Raw genomic sequence first — 24,617 nt, forward strand, 5'->3', positions numbered from 1 at the left:
TCAACTCTAACGTATTAAGAATGCGCAATCGCATGAACTTTACAATTGATTATTATTTATTGACAAATATTCAACAATTATTGCGACAAGTGCCCTTGATACACTGATATTATATTGACACAATGATATAATATTTACATAGTACGCTGGATCTGCAGTGGACGTATTTTTAAAGCAACTTGATTAACGCGCCCATTTTGCTGATAGCAGCAGTGAGCGTCATAATTTTTAATTATTATTCTGTTACAAGTTAGCCCTCAACTGTGATCTCACCTGTGGGGTGGGATGATTCGCTAACTTAGGGTCTAACGCCGAATGATAGCCACCGAGCTCATTGACATTGGTTGGTTCTACATTGCTGCTTCATAGAGTGATATTAAAATATTTTTCGTAGGAAACCTCCAATAGATTAAAAAAATAAATGTCAAATGTACACGGTGGCTATCATTTAGTGTTAGACACTACGTTAGCGAATCTGTGAGGCTGTGAGTGAATCGGTAAGTGATTATGCAGTCTGTAGTGAAGTATGGTTCGAAATTAAATGTTAATGATGAGACATCAGCTGTCATCACAACTAATATTTGACACAAAGGGCAGGGCGCTTCGGCACAGAACAGAACTGTCATTTTACAAAACGGAACTGTCAGTTTGTAAGGCACAGCAAGCATATCTAGCGTACCATGTAAATTGTTTTATTATATATCTATGCCTTGATAGAACAAGGTAGTGATGCCTCCCTTTTTTATCGATAAGTAGGATGACTTCTAGGGTCATAGATCTGCAGTGAATCTTGGCTCTACCGACACTAAGCACCACACAAAACTACTGAATGCGCCACTTCGAGCCTATAAAAGCTGATAAAGTATGTAAGCTTTGTAAGTATTTAAAAGCATCAGTAAGTTATTACTTATTATCAACCTTTTAAATTTTAATCTGGACGTTTTAGCTCGCTGAATACGAATCTGCAATCGTTTCCAAGCTAAAACGCTAAAGCTGTATCAAAATTACCTACTTAGTCCAAATATCGCGATTTCATCAAAATAATGCAAATACACTAGGTTTCAACAGTTATCATTCAGTTTTTTGCTTCTCGTGTAAAATTCAATTTCATGTAGGTAACTACACTAAGTAGATAGGTACCTTATTTGTTTGCCAGCTCCTAATTTCTTCTTAAAACTAACGTGGTTGCGGAAAACATCGTGAGGAAACCTGCATACCTGAGAATTTTCCATAATATTCTCAAAGATGTGCTAAGTTTGCCAAACCGCACTTGGCCAGCATGATCTCAGTCTGAAAGGAGTTGGAGGATGTTTAGTGTAGCCAGCGATTTGATGATGATGGTTCTAACATTTTAGCTAAGTATGCATTATGTATGAGAAATAGAGTGATGAGCTCTCGGTTGGAGCGCGCTTGCCTAGAAGATGCCTATTCACTCTTGCCTTGAAGGTATTCAAGTTATACTTGGCAGGAAACTCGTAGGTACGGCGGAAGGGCATTCCATACCTTAGCGGTTCGTATTAGAAACGTTGAGCAAAAACGCTTCGTGAATTTTCTCTTTGATAGATAGGGGAAGCCTGTCTCCAAAGAGGACAACCTGATCCATAAGTTAGTGCTGGTGTTACCAATTTTTTAGAATAAAATATAATTTAAAATAGAATAATTAAATTCAAAGCGTCCAGCTCGCCCGACTTCAACATACATACCTACACGTGTAGAAACTAGAAACAAAAGTAATTTTTTACTTTGTAGTGGTTTTAGAAGTCGGTTTTATTTTTTATTTATTTTTTATTTTTAGATATTTCTTCACAATCATCGACAATCACATTGTTTACATTTTTGTGCACATCACTACAAATAACTCAATTAGTTAAATTATTTCTCTATCTCCCAATTTTATCGCTTGAGCTCGGCAGCGATATCGGAACACGTAAATATCTACTCCGCAGAGGGTTGTGTTGGTTAGTAAGCATTTATATATCTTATCTCAACCCATCTACTACTGAACACAACTGTAGGGCGATTGTCTAAAACCTGCATCAATCATTATTACAATCTCAATGCAACAATGCAATAGTGAGCGAGCGTTAACCAATCAGAGATAATTGCGATGGTGACACTTGAAGCTGTCATTCTCCTGCAATCGCGCAGCAGATTACCTCTCAGGAGAAGGGTGTCGTAACGCTCGATGGAAGATTAAGAGAGCCTTCAAAGCTGCTTCAAAGTGCCAAGCGGTGGCAGTGCTGCAGCGCTGTATCCGCGCTGCTTTGTAAATCCATAGAAAAAACGTGGCGAGTTGAGAACCACCTAGGTACCTCCTTTTTGGAAGTCGGTTAATAAAAACACGCGATTACAGCGCGTTTTTATTTAAATATGGATTTACAAAGCAGCGCGGCCGCAGCGCTGCAGCCGCGCTGCTTTGTGCACCCGAGCGGCACTTTGCGGTAAATCTGAAGGCGCCTTAAGATATTATATAAAGCTAGCTTATGCCCCCAATTTCGTCCTAGTTAATTTAAGTGTCTATGAAGCCCATAGTTAGCGACCATGTCTCGGATCCATATGTCATCACTGGCAACACGCACTGTTCGAAGACTTTGGTCTTCAAGCACTGAGGAATTTTGGACAAGAAGACATCTCGAAGCTTCCTGAATGCTGCCCAATCGAGTTGGATCCGGCGAGATACTTTTAGGTAGTTACTAATAATCATTTTTTTGACATGATTTATTTATTCTAGTTTTAACAGTAAATTACAACAAAATAAAATATTGAGTAGGTACTAGAAAAACTTTGGAACAAATCAACAATTTTTATAATTAATATAATTATAAAAATAAAAAATAAATATATATAAATTATCATTTTTTAAATATATAGAAGAATATTTATAAAAATTTATAACTAAAAAATACTAAGTGAAAAAAGGTATTTGTACATACAAATACTCTTTTTCACTTCGAATTTTTATGTGCATAGTATCCAATAACTAGACATGCTATATTCAAAATTAGTGTACAAAGTTGATACATATTTATTATATCCATATTTTTCCTCAAGTTTTCTTGCCTGTGCTGTAGATTAAGGACTTTGTACTCTATAGAATTAGCATCACAGATTTCTGTATCTGATTTCATTACATTTCTTCCCGGATCTATTGATGTACATATTAGTCTATACTCATTAGCTTGCGTGGCACTGCTTTTCCATAGATCACTCAAATCTTTCTGTGATATATTAGAATTGGGAACTTTTATGGAAGCGACTAGAAATTCATCCTTCTCTACAGATGACATAAGAAACCCTGAGTTAACAAAGAAGTTTATAGTTTGTGATGCTTTACTCGTCAATGTACCCAAGCTAGGATGTATGATATATTTTTCCGGTGCAGTTGCTCTAATTTTGAACGCAACACAGCTTTCGTCCATGTTACTTATCGTTAGCTGTGCTACAATGATTTCAATATCATTTCTAAAGTTTAACAATTCGGCCGGATTCAAAAGTAACATTTCTTCTGTCTGGCATTCTTCTGAGAAGCTCACATGGTTCAATTGTTCATCTACATTTTCGGGAGTAAACTTGAATATGTAGTTATCTTTCCCGCCCCAGCTAACTAAAGCCTGTTCAGGCACTACTAGGTCTTTCAAATTGTATTTACTGACCATTCGGAATCTTTCTGGTAATATGTCCTTAACAATTTTAAAATCTGCAATTAGCATGCACGGTAGCTGAAAAACTATGACGTAGTTTATCATACTTGGATAGTAACTATTTAGCAATGTAGCCATATACATTATTATTTCTATATTAATGTTGTTCAGATCACAGTCCTCCATATCGAAGAAAAGAGTTATTTTTTTCCCATCTTCCTCTCTTTCGATTCTTTCTAGCCAATAAATTATTACTTTTTTGACCTGTTCAACATTTTTTTGACCATTAATATATAGTTTTGCTTTCATAATAAACAATAGGCAATTGTCTTTGTCACGCCCGTGAGGAAAGAAGACACCTGAAAACAAAGGAAACAATATTAAGTAACTGAATTTTTTTGTTATCATTAACTCATTACCAGCTCACTACTGAGCACAGGTCTCTTATGAGAGTGAGAACAGCCTACCACGCTGCCCAAGTGCAGTTTGGCAGACTTCACACCTTTGAGAACATTATGGAGAACTCTCAAATATGCAGGTTTACTTTCCTCGCAATATTTTTCTCCAACGTTTTAAATCTAGTGATATTTAATTACTTTATCATCATCATCATCATCAACTGATAGACATCCACAACTGGACATAGGTCTCTTGCAGAGACTTCTACACACCACGATTTTGCGCTGCCTGAATCCAGCGGCTCCCTGCAACTCGTCTGATGTCGCCTGTTCACCTAGTGGGGGAATCTTCCAACGCTGCGTCTTCCGGTGCAAGGTGGCCATTCCAGCACCTTGGGACCCCAATGTCTATCGGTTTTCCGAACTATGTGTATTGCCCATTGCCACTTCGGCTCCACAACCTGCTGAGATACATTCGTTACTTTAGTTCTCCTATAGATCTCCTCATTTCTGATTTGATCGTTTATGTGCTTAAAACGCACATAACTCTGAAAAGGTGCATGCCCAGAATCGAACCCCCAAGTGGAAGGCAAGTCTTAACCACTAGACTGTCACTGTCTTTTAAAAATGTAAGTTTTTTTTTTCTTCAGAGTTATGCGTGTTTAAGCAATTAAAACACCTTTGAGAACATTATAGAGAACTCTCAAGCATGCAGGTTTCCTCACGATGTTTTCCTTCACTGTTAAAGCAAGTGACTTTTAATTGCTCTGCATAACTCTGAACAATAAAAAAGAAAAACTTGGCCAACATTTTGGATTATTCCCCATCCCATTCTGAGGAGACCCGTGCTAAGTAGTGGGCCAGCGATAGGTTGATCATGATATACATGATATAGACAATATAATATATAGTTTTGCTGAAATGATGATGAAATAAATATGAAAAAATATGAACCTTCTTTCAAGTAGTCTATGTTAACTGTTTCATGCGTGATTTCATTTGCTTCTACATTTTTTCTCCATGCCATAATTTCGTAAAGCATTTCAACTGCAAGTTGGACATTACTCTGACAGTGTTCTAACACTCTGTGTAAGTATTTATCATTGTTTACTCTCTCTAGATCTCGGATATCAAAATCTCCATGTGAGTCGGGTATGTCGTCCTTAATTTTCGCTTCAAAAAGCATACGTATTTTGGCGATTTTCGCCATTTTTAAACACTAGTTTAGTATTCTTACAGGTAGAAAAAGTTGTGCCTTTGATGTGCGTTTGATTCAAGCGTGTTTAATTAATTTCTAATTTAATTTATATCCAATTTCTAAACTTTTAGTTAACGAAAGTAAAAACCACTTCAAAAATCCAAATTCAAATATATGTCAAATATATTGGTCTGTGATTCAAACACGGATCACAGACCAATAACATATAGGATACAGACCACCAACTCCATAGACGATGTTTGTTTCAGTAGTAAGGGGAAGTGGGACACGGATTCAAACCATTAATAGTACAGTAGTACAAATTCTTTGTTCAAATCATAAAATCATGGATAATTACATCCCTAGTCTATCGTACATCCGGTACGTGACGTAGACGTACAGTCCGACAAGGCTATCTTGGCGCGTGGCGAAAATCGAAACTAACGTTGCCAAACGTTGCCGTCATGTGTCCCCTTTGTGGACCGAGTAATTTGGATCTGAGTTCTGACTTTGTGATCTGACTGATCTGTGACCGGTGTCTGTTATCCTATATGTTATTGGTCTGCGGTGTCTGTGACATACCTACTCTTTGACTTGCGTTTTTGGCGGGAAACACGAAGCGCGCTTTTTAATTGAAAATTGTTAAAAAAATATAGTTTTTGAGTGTAATTAGTACATTTTGTAAATAGTTTTCGTTAAACTGTGGTACAATGCCGTCAGATAGTGACGGCGGTGATTTAGAGCCAGCAGCGGGCAAAAAGAGGAAGAAAATGCAAAAGGAGAAACCCTCTGAAAGTGATGGTGCAAAATACAAACCATTTATAAAACCAGGGTATCGCCGGGCGTACGGCGATACTAGTACCAATTCAGAATTCCCTGTATACGTAGAAAGCACAGAAGATATCAAACTAGGAAACAAAAATCCCCTGGTGGTATCCAAATATTTTAAACAAGTAAAAGGTGTAAGTGAAAGTAGGCGCATAAACGCTACTAAAATTATGCTTGTCTTCAAACAAGCGACAGCGGCTAATGACTTTTTGAAGCACGAGTGCCTTTCAGTTCATAAACTTCGAGCGTTCATCCCGGCGTCCTCTGTGGAAAGGGTGGGGGTGGTTAGGTTTATTCCAAAAGAATCTAGCAATCAGAAACTATTCAATAAACTCTCCTCGGAAAGTGAAGTAATAGGTGTAAAAAGATTTTTGAAAAAAGTGGGAGAGGAGCTAATTCCTCTGTCCACTGTCAGTGTAATTTTCAGCGGTACTAGTCTACCGCAGTATATTTATTTGGACAACTGGAGATACAAAGTTTTCACTTATGTTCCTCCTTTGATGCAATGTTTTAAATGTATGAAATTTAACCATTATGGGAAAATTTGTAAAAATCAGCAAATATGCTCACGGTGCGCTGGTGAACACCATTACAAGGACTGTACGACGGATACACTGAAGTGCAGCAATTGTGGGGGTGCGCATCTTGCAATATCAAAAACGTGTCCTGTAAAGGCAGCGAGAATGGAGAGGAACAAAAAAGAAACCTACTCAAAAGTAGTTCAAATAAGTAGTGCGAGTTTCCCTCCACTCCCAAAGCCTCAGAGCCCTCAGACATATCAAAAAAACCAAACTACATACTCACAGCCTAAGCAAACTACACAGACAAAGACAGAAATTTCACACAATGATATTGTAAATAACTCTAAGCTTTTAGGAGCCATAGTAAACACTTTGGTTACAATAGGGAACTCTAATATAATCAAATCAAAGAAACATTTTTTGAACATTTAAGTAAAATATAATGGATTCTCACCTAACTATTGTGCAGCATAATATCCAAAGTATTAACAATAAGAAACCCTTGGTTAAAACATTTTTGGAACAACATAATATTGATATTTTGCTATTAAATGAGACCTGGCAAAAAAATACAAGTAATCCTATTAGATTTTCAGGATATAATTTTGTAGGAAAAAATGCAAATAATGAACATGGTGGAGTAGGCATTTTATTAAAAAATACATTAAAATAGTAAATATTGCCAACACAATTTTATCAAGATGTCCAGTCCATAGCAATTTCTCTAGAAACTAATATTGGTTCCGTGTCGATTCTATGTGTTTATTGCCCACCTAAAAATAAAAATAACAATTATTGTAGAATTAATAAACTTAAAAATATTATTGCTAGCTTACCAAAACCTTGTATAGTCTCAGGAGATTTTAACGCGCATCATATTGCTTTTGGGTGCAATTGTACAAATTCAAGAGGCAAAACATTGTTTGAAATTTTTGATGAACATGACCTATGCCTGTTAAACACAGGTGTATGTACTACAGTACAAAGACCTAATGCAAATAGCTCTGCTATTGATGTGACAGGGGTGAGTCCCGTACTAGCACCTCTATGTGAATGGTCAGTAGGTGACGATCCTTTGGGTAGTTACCACTATCCAACATTTACAAAATTAAGCCTAGTTCCATCTAAATATTCTGTCAATGACAAAGTAGAGAAATTTCTATTTCATAAAGCAGATTGGACCAAATATTATGCAAAATCAGAGGAGTACTTTAAAGGTATAACTTTTGATGAAAAAGATCCTTCACAGTCGTATGATAAGTTCTGTGAAGTTTTAAATACTCTTAGAAAAGAATTCGTTCCTTATGTAAAAATTGAAGGTCCTAGACTTTTTAAAACTCCTGCTCCTTGGTGGGATGAAAACTGTGAAGTTGCTGTTAAAAATTCGAGAGAAGCTTTACAGTTATATAAAAGAAATGGGTTGATCGATAATTACATTAATTATAAACAATTGGATGCACAAAAAAAATTAATAATTAAGGATGCTAAGAAAAATAGTTGGTACAAGTTATGTTCAACATTCAATAGATATACTCCTATTACTCGAGTATGGAATTATATGAAAATGTTTAAACGTATTAAAAACCCACCACAGCATAAAAATGATGTATGGATTCCCGATTTTATTTCAAAATTTAAACATGATAACAATAACACACCGTTAAATACCTCTGTTTTCGAATTTAATAATGATTCTGACAAGCATATGTTACTTTTAAAGCCTTTCACTTTTGCAGAATTTAATATAGCACTTAAATCAAGAAAAAACTCTACACCCGGCTTAGATAACATTCCATATATAATGATTAAAAAATTGCATAAATTAGGTCAATTAGCTTTACTTGATATATTTAATAGGCTATGGGATAATCAATGTGTTCCACAGAGTTGGAAGATCCAATGTATAGTACCGATTTTAAAACCTGATAAATCTTCATCTGATTGTAATTCATGCAGACCAGTATCTGTAAAATAACATCATGCATAGGAAAATTATTTGAACAAATGCTGAAACTGAGATTAGATTATTTTACAGAAAAAAATAAATTATTACCAACATTCCAATACGGTTTTCCGAAAAGGAAGAAGTGCTAATGAGAGTTTGACATCATTTGTATCGGATTTAAGAAGCTGTAAGTTATCAAAAGATGCTGCAGTATGTGTATTTTTGGATATAGAAGGTGCTTATGATAATGTTGATTTAAACCAGATTATTACTTCTCTTCATGAAATTGGCATTCCTGGAAAAATGTTAAAATGGCTATCAAATTTTTTAAATAACAGAAAGTTTTATGTTAAGTATAATAATATACTTCATGGACCTAACTCAACAAGTAAAGGCCTTATGCAAGGTGCATCATTATCTCCAATTTTATACAATTTATATACCTCTCAAATTGAGAAATATGTAACAACAAAGGATGTTAAAATTTGCAGATGACTTGTTATTATATAGTGTAAATAAAAATGTAGAAATAGCTGTAAATAATGTTAATTCAGCATTGACTCAGGTGCAAAATTATTACCAAAACACTTTAAAATTAAGTATTAATACCTCTAAAAGTTCATGCATGGTATTTGGTGGACCAGTAGATGTAAACATTAAATATAATAACTTAGATGTTCCAATTGTAAGAAATAAGAAGTTCTTAGGAGTAATTTTTGATACAAAACTAAAATTCGATGCTCACATTAACTAACTTTGTAAAAATGCATTAAAAAGCATTAATCTTATTAGATGTTTAGCTGGTACATTTTGGGGTTCAGATCCCAAAGTTTTGACTTTGTTGTACAATAGTATGGTTAGAAGTCATTTTGATTATAGTTGTCTTGCGTATATGCAAACTAATCCATCGTTGTTGAAAAAATTGGATGTCATTCAAAATATAGGTTTGAGAATAATAAGTGGAGCAATGCGGTCTACACCTATTAATTCAATGGAAGTAGAAACATGTATCCCTCCTTTGCGAGACGTGTTTATTTGGCTGAAAAGTTTTGTTTGAAGCAACTATTCGCTAACTCTAACTTGGTAAACAAATTATTACTTCCACAGGATTTATTAAAAGTTACTGAAGCATCAATTGAAACTCTACAGCCTACGGCGGAAGCACTTCTTTCCGGTAAAGGACCTACTATGTCAATGATTATGACTTATATGCATAGTATTGCTAGTAGGATAAATGTGAATGACGTTTGGCCTATGTATGATTATGCTTTATGGCCGTTCTAATTAAATAATAAATAAATAATAATAATAATAATAATAATAATGATTGCCACTATGATGTAATAAACCTCGGAAATAGAATACACATCACTGATATTAAATCCAATTTAGACTTCCTATTGTTCATTGAAGAAAATTGTAAAAATCATTATAGGATATATTCGGATGGTTCTAAAAATGAGAACTTTGTAAGTTCTGCTTTCTATGATTCACAGTTAAAAAAATGTAGATCATATAAATTAAACTCTGACTGCAGTGTGTTTACTGCTGAATGCGTTGCCCTGTTCAAGGCATTGGAATATATCAAAGAAGAATTAATGTTTAAAATTAATAACTATGTTTTAATAACAGACTCGAAAAGTGTTCTTTTAGCTATAAATAATTTTAATTTTAGTAATTATAAATTAGTTTATATTATTTTCCAAATTAAAAATGTACTACTTAATTTAAAACAAAGGGGAATTAATATAGAATTTGTTTGGGTACCCTCCCACAGAGACATAACAGGAAATGAAGTGGTTGATTCTGCTACAAGAAAAAGTAATTTTTATGAAGATTGTTCAAGTAGCATCAAAGTGCCATTTACGGATTTATGCAATACAATTAAAATAAGACGAAAGAAATTGTGGAGTGAAGTGTGGGATGTGACTAATAAAAATAAAGGAAAATGGTATGCGGAAATTCAAAAGGAAATACCAATACAACCATGGTATTTCAAAACGAAGTGTGAATCTAGAAAATTTACATCATTTATGAATAGACTGAGATTTGGTCACTGTCTGGTGCCAACACACCTGAATAAAATAAAAATACTAAACAGTAAAAAATGCAACTATTGTGATTATGAGGAGGCTGACGTTAATCATATGATACTCAAATGTCCAGCTTTTGGCATACGAAGACTTATATTAGCCAGTGATCTAAACACTATAAATATGGAACAAAAACAAAAAATTGATTTTCCCCGCCATGTAAAGGACTTGTTGTGTAAAACGTTATATTTTAAGTCTATTTTTAATTATATAAGTAATACTATAAATAAAGTGTAAAAACGTTAGACTAATTAGTTATAAGTAATTTTGTATTTTTAGAATAATATTTAGTTATAAGCAATTTTGTTACTGTTGACTGTTATCCAGGGCCGTAAAATAAATTAAAAAAAAAACCTACTCTTTTGATCATTGATATTGATTATTATTTTTATCCTATATGTTATTGGTCCGTGATCATATGTTATTGGTCCGTGATTTTTATTGCAGATATTCCTTTTCAAGGAAATCTTATGATTAATTTTTATATTTATTCTTATAGTAGGTACTGAGATATTTTATACAATAAAGTGTTTCGTTTAACAAAGTGCCCAATCTTAGGGAAGTGAGTGAAGTGTTCCCATGGTGGAAACCAGCATGCAATAATGAAACATGTCTTATTATGGCTCAAATTACAACAGAACAAAACGAAAGTGACCAGTTTATCGTTCTTGTATTTACTCTAAATATAAAAAAGGAAAAGTTGACTGACTGACCGACCGACCGACTGACTGACTGACTGACTAAATGACTGACTGTCTGATCTATCAACGCACAGCTCAAACTACTGGACGGCATGCAGATAGCTGTTATGACGTAGGCATCCGCTAAGAAAGGATTTTTGAAAATACAACCCCTAGGAGGCTAAAAAAATTTGTGTAGTCCATGCGGACAAGGTCGCGGAAATAAGCTAGTTAAATATATAGGCTTAGTTTTTGTTAAATAGTTTTTATTAATAATGGCGCAAACCACGAGACGTGCCATCGAGGGGAGGTATCCCTCTTGTTACCTCCCCAATAGGATAACCGAAAGACGAGCAAAAAGGAGAGCATTAAGGTAAGAACAATTGTTTTCCTTTGCATACGTACCTAGTATTGCTTGGAATATCAATTTTTAGTCGATAGAAGTCGCTAGAAGGCACTGAAATCAGAATAGAAAATAAAAACAAAATAAATGACGATATTTTATCATTATTATATACATTATATATTATATAATGTATTGATGCCAGCCATTGATTAATACAGGTTTTATGCATGGTCGGTATTTTGAAAAAAAACTGGCCAAGTGCCAGTGAGACTCGCACACCAAGGGTTTATAAATAAATAAATATCTGTTTTAGAATGTACAGGTAAAGCCCTTTCATAAGACACCCCACTAGGTATAGTTCTCTTACTTTAAAAGTTAAAAATACTAAGTAATTAGTGTTCATGAACATATTTTAATATTTTTTTTGTGATGTAACCACAAATTCACGGTTTTCAGATTTTTCCCCTTATTTCTGTAATAACCTATCTACCTGCCAAATTTCATGATTCTAGGTCAACTTAGACAGTTGATTCTAGGTCAACGGGAAGGGAACTTGTAGGTTTATTGACACGACAGACAGACAGACAACAGAGTGATCCTATAAGGGTCCCTTTTTTCCTTTTGAGGTGCGGAACCCTTAAAAACCGGCCAAGTGCAAGTCAGACTCGCGCACCGACGGTTCTGTACTACAGACGTATTTTTCGATATTGTGACCTACAGGTTTTCTTGAAAGACACGACAGACAGACGGACAGGCAGACAGACAGACAACAAAGTGATCCAATAAGGGTTCCTTTTTTCTTTTTGAGGTACGGAACCCTAAAAAAGTAAAAAGTAAGATTAGTAGGTAGGCCAAAATCTTGCTCAAGGCTCAAAAGCTCTTTGAAAACAATAACAACTATATATGTTTCCAGACTAGAACAGCAGCGTAAACCAGACAAGCCAGAAGACTTTGTGTGTTACTCGGACAGCGACAGTGAAGAGGAGACGCCCACACAGCAGCACAAGATATTGTCCACTTCATACAACTTTGTGGACTATATCCGGTCCAGGGAAATACTGGCCCCAGAAGTAGGAAACTCCTATTTTTATAAAATATTGTTAATGAAATTCTAATACAGTGGACCCCCGGTAATCCGGCCCCTGTCTAATCCGGCACCCCCTGTAATCCGGAATGGTCTATTATTTATTATTGAATATTTGTTTAACAATCTTTGCTAATGTATGATTGAATAAGTTATAACTTGTATGCACCACCACTATTGTGCTCGATGCATAGGTTGTTATTTTGATTCTCATTGCATAGTTTGAATTTGAAGTTTGAATACATAATGAAGTATGATTTATACTTCAGAGTACATAATATTATGTATATATAACATATAGAATCTTATCATTGGATCTGTAATTTGTCGGATTACAAGGTTCTAACAGTCGATTCAAATTTTTAAATGTTTCTATCCGTAAGAACCATCCTCGTATTTCAAAGACCGATTTCGTTAATTCTTTTTTTATAATATTATAAGAAAAGAATTAGCGAAATCGGTTCAGCTGTTCTCGAGATTTGCGATCAGCAACACATTTAGTGATTCATTTTTATATATTATAGATAATACATTTCTACGGCTATACTCCGGATGGGTTTGAAACTAGTCGGGCTAACGTCGACTGGATACGTGAGTATAGCCCTAGAAATGTATTATATAATGGAAATCCCTCACGATAGTTTAAACGCTAAAATTATCTGTTTTACTATTAAAATATGCGAACCTTGCCTTTCACGGCCCATCCGTTAAACCAATTTTGACTTTCTCTTTTTCATCCCAGAGATGGACATAGGCTATTTATTATCCCGAAAAAGTCGAGAATTGCTTTTAGAATTACTCATGTTCTTTCCAGCCGCGCTCCGTGGATCCGTTATATGCGAGCCGCCATATGCTCACGAACGACATGTTCCGCGAGTCGCCCATCAATCTGGGGAACATGAATAAAGTGTTTTGCTCGCAGTGGCTCTCAGACAGACAGGTGGTGTTCGGCACTAAGTGCAATAAGGTAAATCTAACTATATAAAAGGTGACTGACTGACTGATCTATTAACGCACAGTCCAAACTACTGGACGGATTAGGCTGAAATTTGTCATGCAGATAGCTATTATGACGTAGGCATCCGCTAAGAAAGGATTTTTGAAATGCAACCCCTAATGGGGCGAAATAGGGGTTCGAAATTTGTGTAGTCCACGCGGACGAACGAGCATAAGCTAGTTATTATATAAAACTCCAGATAGGCAAAGCTGTTACAGTTATGTTCCGCGACCGATCGAGATGGCATTCGGGGAGGGAACGCCCCGCACACCCGCACAGCTTCCGCACTAGCAAGTAGCAAGTAGCGGGCGAGCGCGGGTGATGCCATCTCAACCGGTCGCGTACTTTAGGTATGTGAATGAACTAGATGATACCCGCGACTTCGTCCGTTAGGAAAAAGAAATAGTTAAAACCCATCAGTTTTGGTGGTCAGGTCCCTTGCAGCAGCAGCACTGAGGAGAGTGAATCCAAATTTGTTATGGGACAGTGTCAGAAAGTTTCTCTATTGGTTCAGAAATCTCGAAGATTTCTAATCCTAAAAAGGTATAAAATACTCTATTGAGATGGCTTTTAACTGTGACATGTAATTGTTTTGTAGCTTTGTTATGGGACCGTGTCAGAAAGTTTCTCTATTGGTTCTAAAATCTCGAAGATTTCTAATCCTAAAAAGGTATAAAATACTCTATTGAGATGGCTTTTAACTGTGACATGTAATTGTTTTGTAGCTTTGTTATGGGACCGTGTCAGAAAGTTTTTCTATTGGTTCTGAAATCTCGAAGATTTCTAATCCTAAAAAGGTATAAAATACTCTATTGAGATGGCTTTTAACTGTGACATGTAATTGTTTTGTAGCTAATGGTATACGACGTCCGCTCGCGCTCGCTGGACGCCATCCCCACGCTCAGGCCGCGCGCGCCCTGGTCTGGCGCCGAGCATCAGACTGGCATCCACGCCCTGCAAATCAATCCCTCAAGGTAAAAATTGACGCTCACTTCGCTCAATCTTTATTCAAACTCAATTTATTCAAAGTAGGTATAGTGCATACATTTTAAGACCTCACTCGTCATTTTAGCTCTGTGTGTTAACCATCATGTCAAAAGTACGATTTTAGTCCTTAATTTAAAGGTGAACCATACTTTTGACATGAGTTGACACCATTGAGATTATAAACACATGGAGGCGCCATACCTACGAAAACAGGGTACATACCTACATAAAATAATCTCATATAATGGCTGCGCATTACAGACTACCCCTGTGAAGTATGGTACGTGCTTGTTTTCTATCAAGACCCATCTTACAAAATGGCGGATGGCACCTGGCCTACACAAAATAAATAGTCTTTTCCGGCATCTCCATCTCTACATAGTATAAAATAAAGTAGCTTCCCGCTGTCTGTATGTATGAACGCGTAGATCTTTTAAACCACGCAACGGATTTTAATGCGGTTTTCACCAATAGATAGAGTGATTCAAGAGGAAGGTGTATAGGTATAGTTTAATATTAGTTTGTGTTAATTTGTTGAAATATGACGATATTTAAGCAAAATGTCGGAAGAATCACTCCTCACTGACACCACATTAGTATCAACATTGCACCCATGCGAAGCCGGGGCGGGTCGCTAGTATATTATATTACTATCTCTATGGTTGACACATAGAGCTAAAATGGCGATTGATATCTCAAAACGTATGCATTACCGACAACCCTGGTGCAGTGGTGAGTGCTGTGGTCTTGTAAGTGGGAGGTCCTGGGTTCGGGAAGGCAGGAAAAATGTGGGTTTTTTTTTTTTATTGTCTCTGGTTTGGTGGGAGGCTTGTTACCACCCTATTGGCAAAACCGTGCTGCTGAAATTTGGAAGAAATAGCTTGCATCCCAGAAACATAAACTACTTTTTAGCCCGAAAAATAAAAAGCTCCCACTAGATGTTTAAAATCGTTTAAATGAGTGTGTTTTTAAGAATCCTATGGGAACTCTTTGTTTTTCAGGGATAAATGTCCTTCCCCAGGACCCAAAGCTATCTCTGTACCAAATTTCGTTAAAATCGGTTGAACGGATGGGCCGTAAAAAGCTACCAGACTGACAGATACACTTTCGCATTTATAATATTACTAGCTTATGCTCACGACTTCGTCCGCGTGAACTACACAAACTTCAAACCCCTATTTGACCCCCTTAGAAGTTGAATTTTCAAAAATCCTTTCTTAGCGGATGCCTACGTCATAGTGGCTATCTGCATGCCAAATTTCAGCCCGATCCGTCCAGTACTTTAAGCTGTGCGTTGATAGATCAGTCAGTCAGTCAGTCACCTTTTCTTTTTACATATTTAAAGATTATGGATATGGATAGTACAATTTATGCAATAATATTTATTTCAGAACCTTACTAGCAACGGGCGGTCGAAATCCCTGCGAACTAGCTATATACAGCCTGCCCACACTCGACCCTGTGTGTGTGGGAGAGGCGCACAGGGACTGGGTATGTGTGATTTTTGAATATTTCATAATCATAATAATATAGTTGGCTCTAATGCATAAACGTAACATCCACCTAGAGAAACACTTCGTACACCCTGAGGTTCTTATCTAGTCAAAAAATCTTGCAGAATAATAATAATAAATGATTTTTTGCCAAGATGTAGGAATTGTGGAGTCAGGGCTTATAAGTGGAGTTATTTGTTATTTAGTATTATAAGTGAGATTTTTTTTTCTTTTCATTTATTAGGGTCACCAACAGCTAATCATCTACATCAAACACAAAATTAAAAAATACAAAAATATGATGCAGTCACGAGCGCTTAGGAGCTGTGTACTTTGGACTTGGGACGGGCCCTGTAGGCGGCACAAGTCAAGGCTAGGAGCTTGGCTCTACTAGAGATTTCATAACTTTTCAGCGGTGAAGGCATTGTGAGTCTTGGCAGCCTTTGTATGGGGTGTTTTTGGTGGGATTTTATTTTTTATTTTTTGTTGTTCCTGTTATTCTATTTTTTGTTGTTTCTGTTACTTTTTTTGTTGTTTCTGTTATTCTATTGTTTGTTGTTTTTTTTAAATATGATAAAAATAAGAGAGATAAAATCGGAAAGTATATTACGGCGTCGGTGACGACTTACCGACATTTCATCACTGAATGCTTTTGTTTTTAATCACTTACTCCGTTGATTGACACATGCTTTATCACTGGCCCCTGAAACAAGGGTTTTTTTCAAACTGGCGGACTTGTTATGTCAGGCACCATACAAAAAGTCCTTTTAAATATGTTATTTTTTCCACAGATTTTAGATATGTGCTGGTTAGATGACGAATTCCTAGTAACGGGATCTCGAGATTCGAAACTAGCGCTATGGCGCGCGCCGCCGCCCGCCGCGCAGCCCGAGCCGCATCACGGATATGTCTCCCCAGTGGCCCTGAGAGATTGTAAAGCTGGTAAGAAACTAATTACTATACTCTATCCACGGAGAGAATTGCCTATAGTAAAATTGCCTATACTCTATCCATGGAGAAAATTGCTTCGAGATGACTGTAAAGCTGGTAAGAAAATAATTACTATAGTCTATCCACTGAAAAAATTGCCTTGAGAGACTAAAACTGGTAAAGATACAATTACTATAGTCTATCCACGGAGAGAATTGCCTTGAGAGACTGTAAAGCTGGTAAGAAACTAATTACTATACTCTATCCACGGAGAGAACTGCCTATAGTAAAACAATTACTATACATCAATGGAAAAAATTGCTTTGAGAGACTCTAAAACTAATAAAGAAATAATTAATATCTATCTGGACTGTAGAGCTGGTAAGAAAATAATTACTATAGTCTATCCACAGAGAGAATTGCTTTGAGAGATTGTAAAGCTGGCAAGAAAATTATTACTTACACTATCCACGGAGTATAGGCCTCTCTCTCTTTCTCTCTCTCTCTTCCAAAACCCATATATGTGCTAGTTAAATAATGTTCATCATTCCGTACCCGAAGGGTGCCAACTGCCATGTAATGGCAGCAATGAAAGTTCAAAATAGTATATTTCATTACAAGTGTGGAAAGGCTGTCATTGCAAAGAGTTCCGACAAATGTCTACCCGAGCCGAGGCGCAGCCGAAGGCGAGGGTTGACAGTCGGAACAAGTTGCAATGACGGTTCCGCACGTGTACTGAACGACTATTTTTAATACAGTTGCGAAAAAATGAAGCAATTTAATAAAATAACAAAAACACAATAAACTCAACTAACTTAACATTTATTTCTTATAAAAGTTATAATTCACATATACATTGAAATTGATAGTTTTTAAACAACTAAACTCGCAAAGAAAATTTCTGAAAAATGGCGCCAACCGTAGAATATAAGCAGAGTTTTTTTTCTTCATCCATTCTGGTAAGCAAAGGGAACTATGCCCATACAGCCAAATCTTAAGTAGAAGTTTTTTATTGATATGAAATGAAAATGAAATTTTATGAGATGAAATGAAATGAAACCTAACCAAACTCATTCAATCAAATCATTATTAAATCTGATATTGAAACAAATTAGTAGCTTCTTTTTAGAAATATACGTATTTGCATGAATCATAAAAACTTCTATGATTTTTTTTTAGTAAAAACTTCATGGTTGGTTTTTCTTTTTAATAGACAATATTTTGACAGTTGGGAAAGAGAACGCCCGAGTTCGGGAAAGGTAAAAAAAAAGCACGAGTATGTAATAAATAGCCCACATCCCGAACGCTATACGTTCCTGCAATACGCCACTTTTTGAGCAACTGTATTAAAAAAGTGTTATTTGTTGTACGATGTTACGGAACCCTTCGTCTGTGAGTCCGAGTCTTACTATTTCTTAAAAGGTCTAAAATTCTTGCAGGTCAAAAAGTCCGTGCGATCACGTTCAACGAGAAATGGGGCGAAATTGCAGCATTAACTTTGAACGGTTACATACATGTTTGGAATGCGGCGACGTTTCGCCAAACGCTGTCTCGTAAGCTGCCATCTTGCCAGGACCTCGTCTGCCTCGCCACACAGGTATATGCACGCACACACACACTTGAACCAACACACCCACTTTCACAACACCCAACACCCAATACACACAACACATCCATTTAAAAGAACACCCACTTACACACAACATCCAAACACACGACACACAATATATCCACTTACACTACATCTAAATATATAAAAGGAAAAGGTGACTAACTGACTGACTGATCTATCAACGCACAGCTCAAACTACTGGATGTTTCGGGCTGAAATTTGGCATGCAGATAGCTATTATGACTTAGGCATCCGCTAAGAAAGAATTTCTGAAAATTTAACCCATAAGGGGGTCAAATAGGGGATTGAAATTTGTGTAGTCCACGCGGACTAAGTCGCGAACATAAGCTAGTTCATTTACATACATCAGTAGGTACCCTTCTTATAAATGCGAAAGTGTGTTTGTTTGTCCTTCAATCACGGTGCAATGGATTGACGTCATTTTTTGCATGGGTACAGATAAAGACCTGGAGAGTGACATAGGCTACTTTTTATCACGAAAAATCAAAGAGTTTCCACAGGATTTTTATAAAACCTAAGTCCACGCGGGCGAAGTCGCGGGCATCAGCTAGTACATAATTAAATTGTCATGTTTATAGTCATTAAATTAAATTAGTAGATACTTATAGAACTTCTAGTTCTATCTTAATGTCTATTCGATCCTAGTGTCCGTTGCAGATTTTGAAATCATCCAACTCATGTGCCCAAACCGGTTTAATTAAAAAGGCAATAATGAGAAGATGATTTTAGAGTGTTTTTATTTAATTTTATTTTTTAGCGTGGTAGCACACGCCGGGTATTCGCTAGCACTTTATAGGTATTAATTTAGTTTAGTGTCAGAACTTCAAATATACCTATCAGTGGCCATTGTATTTGAGTGTATAACAGATATACGGTGCATCCACACCGCAGTTATCTTTTGTGGAGCAACATTGGGCAACACGGTAACATTAGGTAACAATCTGTAACTTTAGTGGCAACATAATATATAAAAGGAAAAGGTGACTGACTGACTGACTGATCTATCAACGCACAGCTCAAACTACTGGACGGATCGCGCTGAAATTTGGCATGCAGATAGCTATTATGACGTAGGCATCAGCTAAGAAAGGATTTTTCAAAATTCAACCCCTAAAGGGGTAAAATAGGGGTTTGAAGTTTGTATGGTCCACGCGGACGAAGTCGCGAGCATAAGCTAGTAATAAATAATATTTTGTTGCCTGATGTTGCTGAGTAAAATTTGGAAACGCAATGCAACAGCAACCACAAATGTTAGCTGCGCTGTGGATGCACCGATGAATTTTTATTTTTTCATTTGTTTGGAATCTCTTATTTGTCAGGAAAGCGGTATATATGCCATCGGCTGTAAGTCGTATACCCTCCTGCTGGACTGCAGAACTCTGCAGTCGGTAAAGAAGATTACATCGCGGTACAACGGATGCGGCATCCGCTCCGCCAGCTTCAGAGGCAACATGCTCACTATTGGCACGGGACTCGGTAAGAGAATCATCATCATCACAACCCACAGCTGGCTCACAAGAGGGTATTTTACCCTTTTTAGGGTTCCGTAGCCGAATGGCAAAAAACGGAACCCTTATGGATTCGTCATGTCTGTCTGTCTGTCACAGCCACTTTTTTGTGAAGTCTACCAATCCGCACATGGCCAGCGTGGTTAGACTATGGCCAAACCCTTCTCAATCTGAAAGGAGACCCGTGCTCTGCAGTGAGCCAGCGACGGGTTGATCATGATCATGAACTTTGACCTATTGGGGATGATTTAAATTTTGAATTTACACTTGTAAATAATATTTTGTTTCAGGCTTATTGACATTCTACGATCTACGAGCGGGCAAATATTTAGAAAGCAATATCCACTCGTGCAAAACGGTGACATTAAAAGCTTCTAGAGGATACGTGGTAAGTCTTATTGCTTCTTCTTCTTCTTCTTCTTCTCGAGTCGACGGTCACCTCAAATACGGGCAATAAGCCGCAACCGCGATAGCTTGGTTGGTAGCCTCGTGTAGCTCTTCGTTCGTGCAGTTGTCGGGCACGCATGGCATCCCGTCATGTGCGAAATGGTCTGTCTCGGATGACCGCAGATGCACTTCGTATCATGTCCAGAGATGAAGCCCCACCTCGCCAAGTTTACCCTAGACTTTCCCACCCCCTAGTCTTATTGCTATTAACGTGTTTTTGCTATTGTGGTTTTGGTATTAACGTGTTTTTTCATCCAGTTTCCAGATGAGGAAGCGGACGGATTCAACCAAGTGAAGTATCTGCCCGCTATATACACACACTGCTATGATTATAGTGGTACTCGAATATTCACCGCGGGGGGACCCCTACCCGCGCCTCTTATTGGCAACTACGCGGGTATATGGCAATAATAGGAAATGGAAGTCTACTGCTGGACATAGGTCACTCATACAGCCGTACTCAGAGTTGCTTAATCGTTACTTAAGTTTAGTTAACACGAGACAGAGCTATATCTCTCACATAAATCTGTCTCGTTTTAACTCAATCTTAAGTAACGATTAGCGACTCTGAGTACGGCGGATAGAGTCTCATACTTCATGGTATTCATTAAAGTCATAGTCAAATAAGTTATCCAAATTAGGTAATAAATAATTTTTTTTGATGGTTGGTTGTTTTATTTGTTAGATGATATAGTGGTGATAATTTTTACGCGAACTAAAAACTAAAGCTGCGTGGGTTCCAAACGCGCCCAGTTAGGCTAACATGTGCACCACGAGAAAATTTTGTCTACGCATTTACTCGTCTTATTTGTATGAAGAAACACGAGATAATGCTCGTCTTATCTCTATGAATGAACACGAGAAAATGCGTAGACAAAATTTTCTCGTGCGGCGCATGTTAGGCTCTCAGGTCTGAGAATCATCTCACCGTCCATGATCAGTGGTTCGCCGCGCGGTTCGCCCCGAACTAAGACCGCGTATTGGATAAGATCAGGTCATTCTACATAAAGTTTTAAACATGGACAACGCGACCAAGAACGCCAAGGACATGAAGAGGAAACTGACGCTACTGTTCAACAGGACTCGCCAGGCTGTCATCACCAGGGAACTGATAAGATCATTTCTGGTGCTGCCGCCTTGTAGATTGCTCACGTTATCTGCCTGCGCAGACGAGGGACAACCGTCCGCGTGGGACAAATGTGGATCACTAAAGACTGCATCGCATGACGCACACGACCGACTATAGTCCGCGACAGGTCGAGATGGCAATCGAGGAGGGAACGCCCCGCGTCACCCGGTGCGGGTGTGTGGGGCGTATTCCCGCCTCATATCCCTATGCCATCTCAACTTGTCGCGTACTATATATGCATGTAGCATAACGCAACTGAGTAGGTTCTTGCAGCAGTTGAGCGGTGCGGTAGGGGTGTGATGACCTGAAAGCGAAAGCTCAGTGAGTTTAGTATTGTTGGAACCCCCGCCAGACACCCTTAAACGTTAATTATTTATTAAACTTTAAAGGGGATTTCGAACATACTTCGAATCATACATCAATCATTGTCGTTGTGATTACGGTATTGACTATTCCTAGATCATTTGTTAATCGTTGCGTCAATGTTTTTCCTATTACATATTTTTACCACGTTTTTGTTAACTCCCTAGCTTATCTGTTTGTGTGTTTGTTTGGTACTAATTCAATCAGTTTTAAGCTAGCTTGCCAATAAGCTAGGGACTTAAGCTTTAAAATAAGTAGGTATATAGCTCAGAACTGGTTGATAATCATTATCAACCAGTTTTTTCTGTAGGAATTTTAAACTTATTTCCCGATGACACCACCTCACCATGGTAGCCTTCTCACTCTGAGAGGACTGAGGAGACCCGTGCTCAGTAGTAGGCCGGTAATGGGTTGATCATGATGATGATGATGATTACTTGCAAGTTAGCCCACTCCTATCTTAGACTGCATAGTCACTTACTAACTTCCAGGGAAGAATAAAATCCAAAACAACAGGTTCAAAAATAGCTTGCCATTCTTTTCGCAATGTTTTTAGCAGTCAATTTAGTTTGACAATTTATTTTGTCGCATTAGTGGAAAATATTTTACCGCTAGGACGTGATAAATATAAAAATATATTAACACAATAAATTATTAGAATATTAACAATATTCCGCTGGGCCTCTTGCAAGCCGCAGACCCACAACATTATTGTGACAAGTGTGAATAATGTCAGTAACAAGAACTTATTGTGCTGTTAGGATAATATTATTGTCAATCTTAACTTGTCAATCATATTGCGCGTGGTGGTTTCCTTTCGGTAAAATGTCAAAATGAGGGTAGTTTTAGAAAAGTATATGAAACTTGAAAGTGAGTGTTCAATTCAATCGTATTCTAGTAACGTGAAGGTCGTAACAAAGTCATAGCATAGGGATGTGAAACATTCACATTCAGTTACAATTTATCGATAGGAAATTATTCTTGATCATGGCATTTGTTGCACCGTGGTGAGGCGGTGTATCCATAATTCCATACTACTTAATACATGTATTACAAATGCGAAGTTGTGTCTGTCTGCTAGCTTTTCACAACCTCTGTCATCAGTTTAACAAATTTTTAGTCCACAGAGGTAACTTGCATCCCGGGGATGGATATTTTTTTATCTCGGAAAATGACTTCCCGCGGGATTAAAAAAACTAAACGCACGCGAACGTTTGCAAGAAAGGGGTTTCAAGTTTGATTCGAGAATATTGGAAGCCCTTAATACTAGTACAGTAGTAGTAATGCTATTCTATTGTAAAAAAAATTAACCGACTTCAAAAAAGGACCTCCTCCTTTTTTGAAGTCGGTTCGCAATTCGACTATGTTTTTTTATTTTCTTGTTCCTTTTTTTCTTTTGGGGTGGACACCATGGGTTTGTGGGGCGAGGGCTGACAGTTACCTCGGTCAGCATATTAGTCTTCAACGAGGTAATGAAGCCAGCGTTCTGGGCACCCTGCCTTGTTACGGTGGTTTAGATGATATTTTCTATTTGTAATTTATAATATTTAATTGTTATAGGCTTGTAAAAGTAAATTTATTTCTATAATTATGTTAAAATATCTATCCAAAATTTTGTTTAACTAGGTGGTAACAGGTTCGCAATAAATTTTAAGGAAAATTAATTTCTCTCTTATATTAAAATTTTTAATCTTTATCCGTCTGTCGTTTGCGTGTTATATTCTATGCATTTGCGCATCGTACTTCCTACTGAGTTGTAATTGTATGTAGTTGTTGTTGAGACTTGCGGCATGGTTCGTGTTACAGTACCATCAACGCGCCTTAGTGGCACTGCAACACATGCCGATGACGAATACTTTTTGAACTCAATGACCAAATTCCTCAGCCCTGATGCTGTAAGGAATTGCATTCTAAAATCGTGGTGATGCCACGGGATTTTGAAGGAATCTTGCGTTTAAATGTTTTTACGAAATGTGGTACTGAGATATCTTGCATCTCGGGGACGGGCTACGGAGCTACTCTTTGCCCTGGAAAATCAAAGTTCCCACGGCATTTTTAAGATCTACGCGGGCGAAGCCGTGGGCATTAGATAATAATATTATAAAAAATAAAATATGGAAAATGTGAGTCTGCCTCAAAGTCTGTCTGTATTTATTTACCTTTTGACGAAAATAGGATACGTCTTATCCTGGAAAATGTTAAATGAAAGAGCTCGACTATGGAATTTTAAAAAACCTAAATCCACATGAATGAAGTGCTATAAAATAATCAAATAAGTACCTACTTGCTTTTCTTCGGCATTGTATGTGGATTTAGGGTTTTTAAGGATCACATTGAAATCTTTTCAGAAAGGATTTTCAGGATATTGTTTCTAGAACAGTATAACTAAACCAAAT

At 37.1% G+C, this 24,617-nt stretch overlaps 2 protein-coding genes across 5 annotated transcripts; one reads left to right on the plus strand and one right to left on the minus strand.

The window, feature by feature from the left end:
* Positions 1-2,709: 2,709 nt before the first annotated feature.
* LOC117995559 (motile sperm domain-containing protein 2-like) lies at positions 2,710-5,420 on the minus strand. The gene is made up of 2 exons (XM_069508930.1): positions 4,994-5,420; positions 2,710-4,000 (listed from the first exon to the last, which is right to left on the minus strand). Exons 1-2 carry the CDS (start codon positions 5,247-5,249, stop codon positions 2,946-2,948), a joined length of 1,311 nt encoding a protein of 436 aa, XP_069365031.1. The 5' UTR covers positions 5,250-5,420; the 3' UTR covers positions 2,710-2,945.
* A 5,611-nt stretch (positions 5,421-11,031) lies between these two features.
* LOC117995556 (DDB1- and CUL4-associated factor 12 homolog) lies at positions 11,032-21,393 on the plus strand. 4 transcript variants are annotated; one of them, XM_069508920.1, is made up of 11 exons: positions 11,032-11,274; positions 11,568-11,677; positions 12,564-12,720; positions 13,549-13,701; positions 14,584-14,705; positions 16,110-16,209; positions 17,003-17,153; positions 18,581-18,738; positions 20,094-20,250; positions 20,573-20,670; positions 20,988-21,393. In XM_069508920.1, exons 1-11 carry the CDS (start codon positions 11,227-11,229, stop codon positions 21,138-21,140), a joined length of 1,407 nt encoding a protein of 468 aa, XP_069365021.1. In that variant the 5' UTR covers positions 11,032-11,226; the 3' UTR covers positions 21,141-21,393. The 4 variants fall into 4 exon arrangements, with proteins under 4 accessions (XP_069365021.1, XP_034839442.1, XP_069365022.1 ...); XM_069508921.1 differs by having other exon boundaries at positions 11,099-11,122; positions 11,504-11,677; XM_069508922.1 differs by having other exon boundaries at positions 11,104-11,122.
* Positions 21,394-24,617: the final 3,224 nt, after the last annotated feature.

The sequence above is a fragment of the Maniola hyperantus genome, chromosome Z, assembly GCF_902806685.2.
Source record: "Maniola hyperantus chromosome Z, iAphHyp1.2, whole genome shotgun sequence".
Taxonomy (NCBI): domain Eukaryota; kingdom Metazoa; phylum Arthropoda; class Insecta; order Lepidoptera; family Nymphalidae; genus Maniola; species Maniola hyperantus.

Coding starts and splice junctions, on each gene's coding strand:
- LOC117995556 (XM_069508920.1), top strand. CDS start 11,227: ATGAAACATGTCTTATTATGGCTCAAATTACAACAGAACAAAACGAAA. Junction 14,706..16,109: donor CTGCAAATCAATCCCTCAAG/GTAAAAATTGAC, acceptor TATTTATTTCAG/AACCTTACTAGCAACGGGCG. Junction 17,154..18,580: donor CCTGAGAGATTGTAAAGCTG/GTAAGAAACTAA, acceptor AAATTCTTGCAG/GTCAAAAAGTCCGTGCGATC.
- LOC117995559 (XM_069508930.1), bottom strand. CDS start 5,249: ATGGCGAAAATCGCCAAAATACGTATGCTTTTTGAAGCGAAAATTAAG. Junction 4,001..4,993: donor CATAGACTACTTGAAAGAAG/GTTCATATTTTT, acceptor CTTTGTTTTCAG/GTGTCTTCTTTCCTCACGGG.